Genomic DNA, 13,895 nt, shown 5'->3' with positions numbered 1-13,895 from the left:
TCTATCAGTAATAAAGTCGCCAATAATGGTTTTATTGATGTTATCTTGCAATAGGACAGACTACAAAAAGCTTGACAACTTTTTTATCAAATGACGATGTGTTCCGCGAATAACCGGATATTTGTCGGTGCCTTTTTTGTACAAGAGTTCCAAGAAAGGTCAACTTTGAATTGATTGACATCAAACCATTGATAGAGGGCTGAGGGTCATAGTATAGCAGATACCATAGCGGAATGGAATGGTTATATTATCTGTTGTCAATGTTTTTGTGTGCGTTCATGGGTGACTTTCAAAGATAAGCACTATAAAATATATTGCTTTCTTATACTCAAATGTTGTCTCTTTCGCTTTTATTTCATGTTTTATGATACATACTATGACCCATGTTCAAAACAATAATTTTTGAAAAGAAAAAGCAAATTTTTGAAAAGAAAAAATCAAGTGCTGTTCATGGTAAATTGCCTTTTGAAAGCCTATCTACCTAATCATATATATACGTATAGATTAATCATCGTGTACTGTTAGATGTAACATGCATTGATTGCGGTGAAGGGGATCATTACACCCAACAATACTTAAAATGTGAATTGTATAAGACAGAAACTGCAGATCAAGGTAAGGAGCTCATGTGGCTTTGAAGTTGTTAAACTTATCGATAATAAGAGACTTTAATGTACCTATAGTTGGTTCGAAAGGCAGAAAAAGCAAACAGAACTTTGAAATCAAGAAGGAAAAGAAGAAAGCAAGGAAAGACAATAATGAAGGCCCAGATGAAGGTAATGCGTGTTGTACCAAATGCAAGCAACCAGGACGTAAATCGATGCGTTAAGAAGTGGAGGGCTGATAAGTACTCAGGATTCCCTAGAAGGGTACCACTGATCGTGTTTGGTGCTGGAATGTTTGAAAAAGATGTAGTCAAGCTGAAAGGGCAAAGATGCGGTGTTGTCGGTAAACTTTTTGCCACTCTGAAGAAACGTGAAGCTAAAGGTCAATTGATGGTTGTCACAATCGATGAATTTAAAACCTCTAAAACATGCAGCCTTCGTTTCTATGGATACTCCTGGATTCAAGGGTACCGGCGTTCTTCATTGGAAGCAATGTCTAAAGCTATGACAGAGAGACATTAACGCCGCTATCAACATGATGACTATATCCCAAGCAGTTTGGTCCGGAGCTAGAAGACCTGACGTTTTCAAGCCAGCGAAGAAGAAAAAAGTATCGCCGTAATAAGCACGGTTTTCCTTATATTTTTAAGGATTTAGATCATTACAGGTGAGGAATAGTACCGTTTTTTTTTTTATTTCGCACTACTGACAAGTTTTTTTAATTGGAATCATTGCTTGAACGGTTTATATTTTCGTCTACAACACAATTGCAACTTGTTTAAAATAAAAATATTAATCGTCCAAAAAAAAAGTATTTCATCTAAAATATTAGTTAAAATACTGTAAGCGGCATTAAAGTAAGATCCCGAACCGCGCCCAAAGTCTTAGCCTACCAATTATAATGATTTAGTTTAGCCCCCTCCCCCTCCCCCATTAGATAGTATGCTTTTTCGCCCACCACGGCACCCTGACCGACACTATGCCTCGCTCTATTCTCAACTCGAGCTGCCCCGGGCAATTTTCTGATATGTAGTTTATCTGTGTGCCCATTGGGTTAAAAATTATTTAATAAAAATCATGTTTAATCGTAAACGGCATTAAAAGGATTTTAAGAAATATACTACGATTAAACAGAAACGGGTTGCTGTAAAATTTGCACAGCGTCATTTATCGACAATATTCTTTAGCGCTCAAATTCAAAAAAATAATCAAGCCCCACGATTTTACAAGAATGATTTTAGCATTGTATTTCCAGAATTTGCTTGATCCTGCTTAACTATTAGCAGTTACAAAACCGAGCCCAACACAGATGTAATTCGCATGATGTATTGATCGGCACACGAAGGAAGGCTTCATTTCTTACAAGAAAATCTGAAAAAGTTTACAATATCCCAAACGAAAAAAACACAACAGCATTGCGAACAGATTTTACATAGTTAAGTCTTATCAAAAGACTTGGCAAGGTTTATTGCTATGTATTAACAGGAGCCGGCCTGAAAATAAACGGAGAAGAGCATCAAGCTTCTTCATTTACAGAAATCAATGAGTTTTCTACCAGAGAACTTGTATTTGTTGATCAGTTCCAAGACCAAGAGATAGGAACTCTTCCATTTTCCAAGTCAGCGATCTTTTCAAAAGCGGCTGGAGACAAATCAACATCACCGTGTCCACAGGCGGGGCATGTATCAACAACCTTAACTTTTACGCTACCATTTGGTCCGTGTACGGTAATAGAACGACCACAATTGGGGTTTCTATTTGGGTTACCACCATTTCTCATTTGCTCATGATTGATGGCAGCAGCCATATCATCATCGTCGTTTTCCCAGCCACAAGAGCCCAGACCTAGGTTGTAATAAGTACCATCGCCAGTATAAGTACCCGTTTTCTTGTGAGATTTTTTGTGAGGTTTCTTTTTGAAATTTTTGATAGCTGGTTTGATCAATGATTCCACAGTTTTGAGATCAATATCGTTGGTAGTAGAAGCGGCAGGTGCAGCTGATACATACAGACAAACAGCTAAGGCGATTAAAGCGGTAATAATGTTACGAGAAATGGAAAACATATTGCTGATCGATGCTGATTATGAACTAGAAGTGGAACAGATCTACTCGACTGTAGAAGAAAGAAAGAATACTTAATTAATGGAACATTAAATTCTTGTTCTTTTATACATACACGCCTACTTATCGCGTGTCGTAAATTGAGGTGCAAAGAAAATGTTCAAGTCAAACTTTTTCAAGGTCCTCCAATACGAAACAATTTCCTCAAAAAGCTGACATGAAACAAAGGGACCCGATTCTCTTTAACATGAGTTGCTTCGGCCCTGGAATAGAGCGACAGGAACATATGGTCTAACTACCACGCCCTGCTGATTCATCCTTATGAATTAGAAGCGATACAAGACAGTACTCGTTGAATGTTAGAATAGTTTCTAGTAGTATTTGTTTTACCATGTATTTTGCATTTTTCTCACAAATGCAATTTCCTATCTCTACATCCTGCTACTGCTGAATTTCAAGCTCCCTTTCAGCTGGCGCAAGTACAAAAGACGACCGTTTTGAATATTGCAGTAGTAGGTGAACAAAAAAGCCCAACCAATTTCCCAGCAATCATTTTATTCCAAAAAATTTAATAAGCAAATTAGTTTAGTACAATATTGACTCTATATATACTATATACATAAATTAAGCACGACTGAATAACCGTCGTGAAAACGTAATCAAATGATCGACAAGCATATCCCAGAAGCTGGCCACTCTATTCTTTGCAGCTATCAAATTTGCGGCTGTTCAAAATCGTGAAGTATTCTTCCTACCAAATAATGATCCTCCCTGACGGTTTGACTCCAACTTTTACCGAGCTTAAAGAATCCATAACCAATATAGAAACTGACAAATAACATAAGCGTCAAAGGGTAGATGGTCTGTACATATCTAACCTGACTTTCTATGTCATGTTCTATTTTGATTTAAAAATAGCAACAAGGAAGCAAAAGTGTTTAAGCAATGTGTTTGAGTTAGAACATGGGAAGTGCAAAAAAAGGCAATGTGACAGCACCCTGACTACATTATTTTTAATTTTTATTTTGCCTTACCTGAGCATTTGTTTCTAGCAATCACTATTGAGTACGGTAAAAATATGGCTGCTAAACAGACAAGTATGATTGGTGCGAACAGTTCTTTGAATTCTTTTTTCAATTCGAGATGCGAGACACCGTTCCCCTGAAACTGGAGCAAAATTGTTTTAGTTTTGTGATAAAAACTCTGCCACACTGATATTCATCTTTACTCTATTTAAAGCTGTACTTAAGCCGTTTGCCGGTGCTATTGATAGTAGACCATGTAATAATGCGAGACAAGCAATTCCATTCATCCAAACAAAGAATACATTTAATGTGGGTATTTGATCACCCCAGTTCTGCAATGGTATAATTATATACAGTTGAAAGACGATGCCCAATAAACTGGGAAGAATAACTCCCAGTAACAACGATATAACGGCGAAGTTGAATAACTATTGAATAACATGCATCAGTGAAAAGTAAAATAAGAACTTCCCTTTTCGAAGTTACCCATTGAATACACCTATATATAGTTTCTGATCCGCCTAGATCATCTGACAATACAAATTGCTTGACTTTCTTGACTGAGTATCCAATGAGGATGATTGCATTCACGCCAAAGAAGTACGCATAAATATCATGTATTTTTCGATCTGATTCAGCTACAATACCGATATAAACAAAAAGCCATCTTCCTATTGCAATTGGGCCCACGAAAAAATAGCATAATAGGGCACTCCAAGACACCCACATTACTGCTATGAAAACAGTAATTCTGAATTTAAAATAAGGAGGCAGATAGATGATGGTTGTGTTGGCTTCTTCCTCTTCCTTGTTTTTGGCTGCAGGATGACCTAACTCTCTTTCCAAAGGGTCCAGTGCTTCGAATGAAACAGGGTCCACTGGAACGAGCATTCGACGGCCGGGCACAAAACGAACACCATCATGCTTCGGGGCGCGGACGAGTTGGCCAGTGTTGACAAAGACAGCATCGTCTGTTTCCTCGAACGCACCAATCGTGTCAATAAACTTCAATTTTGGTCGTTGTATAAGCCAGGCACGCCATGTCTTGTAATGAATATGTCCTTCTTCTTCTGTAGGTCGATCACCCAACATGAAAGAGGTTAATCGAAGTCGACGGCATAACCAAGTTGTCCATTGAATCATAATGCTTTCGATGAGCTTTTTAGGATCAAAATAGCCAATCATAGATGGAATCACTATCATAACGATAAGTAGATCAAATGGAATAATGAGCAATGGTTGTCTATAATTTTAATGGAGAGAAAGTCTAGTTAAACATTTATGATATTTGCCTCTACACAGTTTACTAATAATAGACTTACGTATAGCTCCATTTTAAAGGTAAAATATCCTCAAATATGGCACCTATGGCGGCTACTAAACCGCCTACGCCAACTTCAATGATGAAACCATATAAGACAGCGCTAGCACCTATCTTCTTTAACTGCGCCCAGACCGGTCTTTCTACTAACTCCTTGATTGGATTGAATTGAGGATCATTAGGGTCACGAATGAACCAAAGGATGCCCGGCCGTACTACTTCTCTACAAAACGTCACCATATTCGTAAAAATAAACATAAATCCAGTGCCTACTACCCAGTGTATAAACATGGAACTAGTCAAGTTCTCTTTCAAAAACGTCATTCTTCGATGAATAGCCAACAGATGTCCAGCAGCCCCTGCTCGGTCATCAATAGTATAGAAAAGAGACAGCGATACGCAGTCAAGCAGCACACCACAGCACAAGGGGAAAATTGTAATTTCAATTAACATGAAAAAAGACACCTTGAGGAAAATACCCAACTGTTCAATCACAGTGCGTGCCGTACGGCTTATTCGCGCATAAGCGCTCCGTGTCTGGGACAGATAAAGCGATCCAAAGATGCACAGTATAAGATAGCCTGTGGAGATACAACCTACTCGATCGAAGACAGTATCGCCTGCTGGCATCCGCACGTAATCTTTAGAGAAAGATAGGAGTAACGGACTAATGAAATTCCAGACGGTAATTACATCGTCCCATAACGAAGGTCTATGTGTATGTACAGAGGCGGGATCCATTAACAAAATTTCTGGTGCTGTAGATGAAATAGTGCTATTTAGCAAGTATGCTTTGTAATCGTCAGCTTTGTTGATTGTGAAGAATCTAAACAAATTATTTCCTATTTGAGTGGAAGTTATGACAATTGCACGGACAATCACCGGTGACCAATCTGGTAGTTGTTGTTCTATAGGTTGCACTTGTGAGAAAACTTTCATCCAATAATGATATAGATAGCTCGAAAATGTATATGCAAACGAATACAATTGACTAAAAAGTAAATGAAGTACAGTCCAAGGACGTATCTAATAATAGGTATGTGGAGAAGAATTAGTTGTAGAGCAAACACAATCGTATTTCGGAAATGCAAGTATTTACTGTGATAAACAAAACACCAAGAATATAAGGAAGCCAAACGCCAACGCCTAAGCATACACTCATAAGCAGGAGCATTAGACCTGAATTTTGGAATAATATGTAAAATCGTCCTCTCATGCCAACTGCCTCCAATATACCAATTGCATCGTCTGGTCCGTTTGGAGCTGCTATTGCTGCTGCAGGAGGCTGGAGTTCCATTTCTTCATTGTTGTTATTGTCATTTTCAGCAGCATTTGATTGATTATTCTGGTCCAAACTGTCTGTTTGCCCATGGACTGTACTTCCATCGGTTTCATCATCGTCGTGGAGAAAAATCCTCGACCGCCGTTGGTATTTCTGATATTGGTTTCTATCCGATTCCATACTCTTCATGGCTGCGGATGTGGATGCAGTTGCGTTGGCTTGGGACTCACGCCGAATACGCTTAATGATATCATCCATACTATCCCGCCGGAATGGTGGTAGGTTGTCTTCTCCTACGCTGTTATTAAAAAAGTCCTCGTCGTCATCCTCAAAATTAATTTCTTCAACGTCATCAAAGGTTGGGTCCATATCTAATAAATGTCGTTCAACTTGCTGTGATATAGATGTATGTGATTCATATGCATTATGGTTAGTGATAGTCTTGCTCCGGTCAATATTGTCGTAAGACCACATCGCTTGGATATTCTCATAATCAGATGGCTCTATCTGGAAAACTGGTTTCTGTCTACTATTTGCTCTTCTCTGAACACTTTCGTGCTCTGATAAATAAGTTTCAGCCATACCATTGACATTATTATTCAAAGCATCAGTTTGTTTCTGCTGCTGCTGCTGCTGCTGCTGCTGCTGCTGCTGGTTAGTAATCATACTATTGGCAATAGGCGGCTGTACAGGCTGTAGTTGGTCCTGTTGATTTTCGTCACGCTGGGGCATTATTAAATTATCTGCTGTGTTCGCTTCATGTTCTATGTTTAAAGCATCATCATCTTGTATTCCTATAGGTACATTCTGGATGATCCATTCTCTTAATAAAAATCCAGAAATAAATACAATCATGACTGAGAGTGTAATAAGCCAGCCTTCAATGCAATCGTATATGATGCTTGTTAAAAGCGGAGTACTCTTCTCTTCAAAATCGGTTACAGCCGTAATATTTGCACTATCTGTCGATTTAGCATTGTATGTGATGAGTCGATGAAAAATATTATACGTCGTTCCTGCGTTCCAAAAATAAAATCGCCATATCCAAACCGTTATGAAAGGAACAAACCCTAGCCATACTAAGCAAACCAGGCTAAGCCGCAGTAACCATAATGCCCACCTAGAAATTACCTTCCTTAGGTGTTGTAGAAATAAGCTTTTGGGTATCTTGGAAGGCATATCATCTTTATATACGGGCGTAAAACTGAAGTAATGGTTACATAATTCACAATATCTATACCACATGTTCTGTTAAGCAATGGCTCTGTAGGTTTTTTGTCAGATTGTAATGTCTTACTTCTTCTTACTGTGGGTCAGCCAATCCGTCAAACTGTGCACATACAAAGATAGGAAACATACTTTCAGTAAAATCCATCAAAGATTGAGCTGCAAATACGACTATATATTTTTCTAGAACTATTACCATTGCTGGTGAACGTATCGAATACTTCCAGAACATTTGCACGGATGAAATAGAGGCTCCTCAAGCGTACTTTCGCCTCTGCATACCCTACAAATCTCCTCCTCTAGAATAAAAAAAAAAGCAAGCCGGATGATATAATATCATACATTACTACCCTGGATTGAAGTACCCTCTTTAACTTATACAATTTTAGTACCTTCTTCCATTATTTGATCAGAAGCAAGAGTATGCTTTAATACTACTTTCTCGAAGCTAGTTTCAGGTCGCAGTAGTTGTAATGGTCAACTCAAGTTCGGTTATTAAGACCTAAGATTGAAAGCGATTGAGGAGAAGAAAACCCATGAATTTCTTTCAATATTGTTTCAAAGCAGTTTTTTTTTCTGTGTTCCTTTTGCTCTTGCATTTTTCCTAAACAAAGTCCGAGAATTTAAAACAAAAAAAAAGTGAACTTACAATATTTCTTAGATTGATCCAATTTATAAAATGAACAAACTCGATAATCATTTGTTCCCATTTTCAAATGATCAAAATCGAAACATATCGGCCGACATTTATTTTCAATATGCGAATATAGATGAAGAAAAACAGCAATTCGAAACGAACTTTGTGGGTAGAAATCTAAAGGGACGACTTGTGGCGCTGGACCCCTCAATTGAAGGTAGTATTCTTTACACCGATTCAGTTCATACCCGTTGAAACTGTATTCAAACAATTGTTTACTTCAGGTCGTGTATTTGAAAAACTAGCCCCTAATATTTATGATGAAGAGGCTGTAGAAATGGATGACAGTGCACAAAATATTCCATGGACAGCCACTAATAAAACAATTAATGAGTTTATTTTATGGAAAAAAAATGCACTTCCTGATGAAGATGATCCACGTATTAAATCCTTGAAAGATTGGATTGCTATAGCTCAGGACGTAAGTAATCAGTAAAAGCCGTATCTGTACACAAAATCGTTTAATCTGCTCAATATCTTGTAGATTCATACACCTATTGCAGTCGAGAAGCAACAATAATTATCGTTGAAACAGTCGTTAGAGAGTTTGTAAATAGTAACAGTGCAGCATTTAATGTTAGTTACAATATATCACTTCTATTAAAGAAAGAATATCCAGTTTTCAATACAATCACACATCTACTTAAGCCGTTGTTGAATATTTATCAAGTCGAATATCCAAACTACGCCCACCATATACATAGCCATTAAATTTTTCTAATAGATAGTTTATGACAGTAAATCAGTTGTTAGTTTACCTGACCGTCTTTGTTTTGTGATAATGGACATTTTTGTGAATACCTATCGCTTTGTCACATAAAGCAGCATTCTCGAACCTCACAAAACCTGCACCTTTTGGATGTCCTTTGACGTTCAGAATCTCTGCCCTCAGGACAGGTCCAACATGACGGAACAAATCTATCAAATCCTGCCAAGTTGTTGAGAACGGCAACTTTATATATGCAATATCCAAGTTTTCACAACTCATTTAGTATGCTAATCACAGTATTTCATTGTACATGGAGACTTTTTCCCTTACGTTATTGACATAAATTTGATTCTGCCCATGGGTGGGCGTATTGGCTTCAGGTCCACCTATAAGCCCAATATGGTTAAATGGCGGTGGTAATGGTGGTGGTAATGGTATATGACTCAGTGGTGGCGGTGGTATTATCGGACTAGTACTACTATTATCACCTGCTCCATATCTATAAACATTTTGATAGACAGCAGCGGCAGGTAGTGGAGGCGGAGGAGGCGGTAATTGCTGTACGTGGTGAGCATCGGTAGGAACTGGTTGTAGTATTGGTGATTGTGTGGACGAGACTGCAGCACTCGGCGGGGGCACCGCTGTTGTTGGTGTCGCTGCCCTGCTCGATGAAGATGCATTTTCACTCATAACGTTCGTAGGAGGAGTATTGTGTGGGAGTTCCACGGGCCTCGACGAAGGAGGTGGTAATGGTCGACTAGTGGCTGTAGTCATAGGACTACTTCTATTTGAGTACCGTTCTTCTTTTACTTCTAGGTTGTATCCTTGCCATTCATATCCATTAAATATATCTATAGACAAAAATAGTGGGTACCCCTTGGGATTCAGCTCTTTCTCTGTTTGTATTTTCCTGGGGCTTTTATTTTATGCCATACCAATAGCCGCACGTGCATATCGGCTGTCATCAAAAATAACTGTTCCATGTCCATTTGATCTTCTTGATCCTGGCTCTGTGTAGACATCTGTATGCAATACACGTCCTGCCTTTCTGAATAGATCCTTCATATCCTGCCAGCTTGCATTCGGCGGTAACTAAAAGATATCAAGAGCCAACTTATCAGCAATAAAATCGTAACGTGAAGAATATGAGAGAAGAATATGAGAGAATAACATACGTTGCTGACATGCAGCTTACAATCCTCTGGCACATCGTGAGGATCTCGGACAGGTGCCGAGTGCTCAAATACTCTATCCTATTTTTGCAAAAAGTTATAGATATATCATCCTTGGACTGTTTCGGGTAATCTTGCTACCTTACCTCGCGAATGAATACTGGTCGTCCTAAAAATTCCACTTGATTCAATGTACGTATAGCCCTTCTAGCATCCTCCGGGTATTGATATTCTACAACACTAGAAAAATACTGATACATTAACAATTAAGAAATGATAATAATAGAAATAGAAAAGATCAGAGTTGCTTTATTGGACTATTTACCCGCAGCCTTTTGGCCTACCACTGAACGATTTTAATACATCAACATGAACCACAGGCCCAGCTGCAAAAAAAGCGAAGAGAACCACCATTATTCATACAATCAGAAAGAATGATTAGTGACTTCGCAACACCATACTAGTAGATTTCGTTACCTTCTTTCATAAAATCTTTCAGTTGAGGCCATGATACGTCAAACGGTAAGTTACCAACGTAAACCCTACAATCTTTTTTGGTAGCGGGGGGTAGTGGAGGTCTGCTGCGCCTATATGGTAGTACTGACGGTGGTGGAGATCTTGATCTGAATCTTCGTGGAGGAGGTGATCTTCGCAAACGATGATGGTGATGAGGTGGTGGGCCTGGTGGTGGCGATCGGGAATAATATCGTCGGTATCCTCGGCTTTTAGACCTACTTCTTTGACTATTATAACGAAATGAAGGAGAATATGATCTTGAACGGGAGCGTGAATATGGCGACCTTCGTCGATGATGGTGAGGCGAGTAAGATCGTGACCTCGAGCGAGAGCGAGGTGAGTAAGAGCGTTGAGAGCTAGAGGAAGAGCGAGTTTGTGGTGTTCCTGTCGTTGAGCGAGGGGAATAGGAACGCTCACGTTTTGATGTCGAGTTTGGCGATGAACAAGGTGACCTTAAAGGTGTCGACAACCTACTAGGTGCACTCATAGTTGGAACTGTCAAAACGAGAAGTTTTGACTAATGAAAGAGCAATAATCACTTTATTCAAGGGATCTTTCAATTTGGGTTTTATCGGATTCACAACCAAATACATAATGGAGTTTGAAAACGAAGAAAAGGCAATTGAACAAATGAGCAAAGAGCAGTGACCACAAGATCATCATGAATAAATTTTAGCACGCATTTTATTAGGTAACAAAATGTTGAATAAGAGAAGAGATTCTTGGGTATAATATTGTTTATAGGAGAGTTAGCTAGTAGATAATGTAAGTACAGGGTGTATGGAGCATCTCATTAAGTAGCCTTGTCCATTATATTCGTTCTATACCGAACCCATATTTTACTGTCTTTAGGTCCATCGTCACTTGCTCTATTCATTTCGCTCATCATGTTGAATACATGGTGCCAGTTTTCTAAACTTTTACCTACTGTTTGGGCATCTTCAGCTAATTCTTTAATGTTGTCTGTTAGGGTCCGGAAATAGCTCAACATATCCGCACTCATATTTTTGACTTTGTTTGTTCCCTCTACTTCCTTCTCTTTCTCCTTAATAGCCTCCAATTTGGCTTCAGTAGCTGGATTTGAGATCTTGGGTCCATCTATTATTTTCATTGATGATGGCACCGCTGAACCTGTAGCAGCAGCTGTGACAGTGATGCTATGTAATTGCGCGGATGGAGTCACGGACGTAGTTCTGGCTACCTTTGTTTTTATAGTTGAAGCCGTAGATGTGGTAGGTCTTTGCCGTTTTACAGGTAGTTTACTTTTTGATCGATTCATATGTAGAATTTCAAGATTTACGTTCGTTCCAAAATCGAGAAAGATGAACGAATAAGAAAACTAAACTAAAATTGTTACTGTCCGCATCGGGCAATTAAAAAGTTAAGCTTATTGTAGAGCGCCAGTAAACATTCAGAAATTGACGAGTACAATAGTACCTTGATCTGGATACAGGTGCTCAATGTTTCTTCGTTTACAACTTGTCCCTAGATAGTCATAACAAAGAAAGCTTAATTCACTGAAGGAATAAATATTAACAATCTAATTCATGATCCACTCCGAACATCACTTCCGGGGATAACATTCCGCACCGTACAATTACGTGTTATAATATCTTTCAAACGCTCTTCAAACTTCCTTTAATTAGTTAATTGACATGTTAGGAGTAGTAGTAATCGAACTAACTACAGTTGGATATAAGATATTATATATGAAGGAGAACTCATTCGAAAGTGTATTTCTCATCTATTTCTTATGCCACTTCCACTCCGATTATACTCGAACCGTCATTGAATAGTCCGACCCAAAGGTCACATGCTCATATAATTTTTTAAGGTTACTAAAAATGGAACAATTTTTAAAGATGTTATGTATATAACTTAAAAAGGAACTCAAGAGTCCAGGTTCAACTTAATAGTAAGTATTGTAAATGTGGAGAAGGGCCCTGTTTATTCTTTCGATCAAAATGACATTTAAATACAGTTCACTATTCTACATTTAATTCCCGCTTCACAACCTGATCTCTCCACTGAGCAATTATGAGTTCCAACCCTCTAGCCTATCATATTCTTTTCTGAGTTCGAATTTTATTTTCCGAACCATCTTTTAGCCAAACCATATCAAAGACATCTAAGTCGCTTTGTCCGAGTGGTTAAGGAGTGAGACTAGAAATCTCATACGCTCTGCGTGCGCAGGTTCAAATCCTGCAGGCGACGTTACCTTTTCATGTTTTGGAAAAAGTGGTGCGTGGCGCCGCATTGGGTTTTTTTTTTTAATGATTCATTGCTGTTGTATCCAAGATACAACTATACGTCTTAAACTACAGAACGACTTCAGTACCTGCTTGACAAACTAATATACATCTACTTTGACACCCGCTTGCGGCTAAGATCTTATCATTCTCAGGATAGTTTTAGTTCAGTTATATTAATAGTTGTATACCCGTTAATAACCCGTTTTTCATATGAAAGCATCATTCTCAACAAACTTAAATAAAGGGTATATTTGTTGTGTCAGGTCATTTTACTGTCTTAGTTTATTTTTTATAAGTCTTTTAAAGTAACTGGATATATCAATTGCCGCACACTAAGCTGGCGATAAAGCAAGAGTACTTTTATGGAAAACATGAGATTTAAGATGGCAGGACAGAAAGATGATTATTTATCCTATTAGAGGTTAACGTTCTTCCTATATAATGATTGGTCTGTCGTATTTGAGGGTAGATGATATACAAATATTATAATTCACTTTATGAAGGATAGAGATGATTTAGACAATATTGCAAACCAGAAATAATTAGAAACTACATAAACTCTAATATACGAGTACCGTCAATTAAGTGTTGTGTTTAGTTGACAGCATCTTATGAGATGTGGAGAACTTGTATACAAATTATACAAAATCCTACACCTCAATACTACTGAAATAATATAAAGTAGAGTAGGAAACAAATATAGAATAAGTGATGATTCTTATACGAGATTAGCTACCTCGTATAAGGTTGAACAGGTTGTCATTTAGGATATATAGTTTACTTATTTTACTGTAATCGTTGCTATATGACATAGGATATATAGTAGAATTGATATATGGACATGCAGGATATATTGATTCAACACCAAGGTATAACAGGTTATAAGTACTATTCTCTACCTTCGGCATAAAGAATGAATACAAGATAATAGGCTGTGGCCATCCTTTACAATAACTGTTCACTCAACTCAAACACCACGCACGAATACCATTTTCTTAATTAGTACTATTTTCCTGCAAGCAGTGT

General features: G+C 38.1%; 8 protein-coding genes and 1 non-coding gene across 9 annotated transcripts; 4 read left to right on the top strand and 5 right to left on the bottom strand.

Moving 5' to 3' along the window:
* Positions 1–97: 97 nt before the first annotated feature.
* On the top strand, positions 98–386 carry BDF20DRAFT_856128 (uncharacterized protein; the record flags this gene model as incomplete). Its single annotated transcript, XM_053080288.1, has 2 exons — positions 98–143; positions 178–386. A coding segment is annotated over one exon (155 nt), but the record flags the coding sequence as incomplete, so codon positions are not given.
* Positions 98–1,297, top strand: BDF20DRAFT_998923 (uncharacterized protein). Its single transcript, XM_053085472.1, has 5 exons — positions 98–144; positions 179–453; positions 526–615; positions 684–776; positions 856–1,297. Exons 2-5 carry the CDS (start codon positions 384–386, stop codon positions 1,125–1,127), a joined length of 525 nt encoding a protein of 174 aa, XP_052939873.1. The 5' UTR covers positions 98–144; positions 179–383; the 3' UTR covers positions 1,128–1,297.
* Positions 1,298–1,749: 452 nt separating this feature from the next.
* BDF20DRAFT_856120 (RlpA-like double-psi beta-barrel-protein domain-containing protein-containing protein) lies at positions 1,750–3,158 on the bottom strand. The gene is made up of 2 exons (XM_053080287.1): positions 3,128–3,158; positions 1,750–3,026 (listed from the first exon to the last, which is right to left on the bottom strand). The coding sequence occupies exon 2, from the start codon at positions 2,668–2,670 to the stop codon at positions 2,182–2,184; it is 489 nt and encodes a 162-aa protein (XP_052939872.1). The 5' UTR covers positions 2,671–3,026; positions 3,128–3,158; the 3' UTR covers positions 1,750–2,181.
* On the bottom strand, positions 3,159–6,937 carry BDF20DRAFT_856113 (uncharacterized protein). The gene is made up of 6 exons (XM_053080286.1): positions 6,114–6,937; positions 5,016–6,040; positions 4,180–4,936; positions 3,897–4,121; positions 3,703–3,835; positions 3,159–3,566 (listed from the first exon to the last, which is right to left on the bottom strand). The coding sequence occupies exons 1-6, from the start codon at positions 6,876–6,878 to the stop codon at positions 3,382–3,384; spliced, it is 3,090 nt and encodes a 1,029-aa protein (XP_052939871.1). The 5' UTR covers positions 6,879–6,937; the 3' UTR covers positions 3,159–3,381.
* A 1,265-nt stretch (positions 6,938–8,202) lies between these two features.
* On the top strand, positions 8,203–8,740 carry BDF20DRAFT_833349 (uncharacterized protein; the record flags this gene model as incomplete). The annotated part of the gene is made up of 3 exons (XM_053078632.1): positions 8,203–8,377; positions 8,445–8,641; positions 8,705–8,740. The coding sequence occupies 3 exons, from the start codon at positions 8,203–8,205 to the stop codon at positions 8,738–8,740; spliced, it is 408 nt and encodes a 135-aa protein (XP_052939870.1).
* Positions 8,439–10,962, bottom strand: BDF20DRAFT_335808 (uncharacterized protein). The gene is made up of 8 exons (XM_053075224.1): positions 10,427–10,962; positions 10,248–10,341; positions 10,105–10,182; positions 9,865–10,021; positions 9,260–9,780; positions 9,022–9,172; positions 8,806–8,937; positions 8,439–8,714 (listed from the first exon to the last, which is right to left on the bottom strand). Exons 1-7 carry the CDS (start codon positions 10,513–10,515, stop codon positions 8,864–8,866), a joined length of 1,164 nt encoding a protein of 387 aa, XP_052939869.1. The 5' UTR covers positions 10,516–10,962; the 3' UTR covers positions 8,439–8,714; positions 8,806–8,863.
* BDF20DRAFT_335832 (uncharacterized protein) lies at positions 10,278–11,257 on the bottom strand. Its single transcript, XM_053075225.1, has one exon. It carries the CDS (start codon positions 11,102–11,104, stop codon positions 10,562–10,564), a length of 543 nt encoding a protein of 180 aa, XP_052939868.1. The 5' UTR covers positions 11,105–11,257; the 3' UTR covers positions 10,278–10,561.
* A 33-nt stretch (positions 11,258–11,290) lies between these two features.
* On the bottom strand, positions 11,291–12,203 carry BDF20DRAFT_856029 (uncharacterized protein). The gene is made up of 2 exons (XM_053080285.1): positions 12,055–12,203; positions 11,291–11,973 (listed from the first exon to the last, which is right to left on the bottom strand). Exon 2 carries the CDS (start codon positions 11,894–11,896, stop codon positions 11,411–11,413), a length of 486 nt encoding a protein of 161 aa, XP_052939867.1. The 5' UTR covers positions 11,897–11,973; positions 12,055–12,203; the 3' UTR covers positions 11,291–11,410.
* A 546-nt stretch (positions 12,204–12,749) lies between these two features.
* On the top strand, positions 12,750–12,831 carry BDF20DRAFT_t30. Its single transcript has one exon. It is a non-coding gene; the product is annotated as a tRNA-Ser (tRNA).
* Positions 12,832–13,895: the final 1,064 nt, after the last annotated feature.

Source organism: Mycotypha africana (assembly GCF_025528875.1).
Source record: "Mycotypha africana strain NRRL 2978 chromosome Unknown BDF20scaffold_2, whole genome shotgun sequence".
Classification (NCBI taxonomy): domain Eukaryota; kingdom Fungi; phylum Mucoromycota; class Mucoromycetes; order Mucorales; family Mycotyphaceae; genus Mycotypha; species Mycotypha africana.
Note: the sequence above shows the minus strand (reverse complement) of the source record. Positions and strands in the feature narration are given on the sequence as shown.

Bases quoted from the DNA above. Each gene is read 5' to 3' on its own strand.
- BDF20DRAFT_335832 (XM_053075225.1), bottom strand. From the start codon at position 11,104: ATGAGTGCACCTAGTAGGTTGTCGACACCTTTAAGGTCACCTTGTTCA.
- BDF20DRAFT_335808 (XM_053075224.1), bottom strand. From the start codon at position 10,515: ATGGTGGTTCTCTTCGCTTTTTTTGCAGCTGGGCCTGTGGTTCATGTT. The intron at 10,342-10,426 runs GTAAATAGTCCA...GTATTTTTCTAG, and splicing joins GGTAGGCCAAAAGGCTGCGG to TGTTGTAGAATATCAATACC. The intron at 10,022-10,104 runs GTATGTTATTCT...GATATCTTTTAG, and splicing joins GTAAGCTGCATGTCAGCAAC to TTACCGCCGAATGCAAGCTG.
- BDF20DRAFT_998923 (XM_053085472.1), top strand. From the start codon at position 384: ATGTTCAAAACAATAATTTTTGAAAAGAAAAAGCAAATTTTTGAAAAG. The intron at 616-683 runs GTAAGGAGCTCA...ATGTACCTATAG, and splicing joins GACAGAAACTGCAGATCAAG to TTGGTTCGAAAGGCAGAAAA. The intron at 777-855 runs GTAATGCGTGTT...ATAAGTACTCAG, and splicing joins TAATGAAGGCCCAGATGAAG to GATTCCCTAGAAGGGTACCA.
- BDF20DRAFT_856113 (XM_053080286.1), bottom strand. From the start codon at position 6,878: ATGGCTGAAACTTATTTATCAGAGCACGAAAGTGTTCAGAGAAGAGCA. The intron at 6,041-6,113 runs GTAAATACTTGC...ACCTATTATTAG, and splicing joins TTGGTGTTTTGTTTATCACA to ATACGTCCTTGGACTGTACT. The intron at 3,567-3,702 runs GTAAGGCAAAAT...AAATCAAAATAG, and splicing joins TGCTAGAAACAAATGCTCAG to AACATGACATAGAAAGTCAG.
- BDF20DRAFT_856120 (XM_053080287.1), bottom strand. From the start codon at position 2,670: ATGTTTTCCATTTCTCGTAACATTATTACCGCTTTAATCGCCTTAGCT.
- BDF20DRAFT_856029 (XM_053080285.1), bottom strand. From the start codon at position 11,896: ATGAATCGATCAAAAAGTAAACTACCTGTAAAACGGCAAAGACCTACC.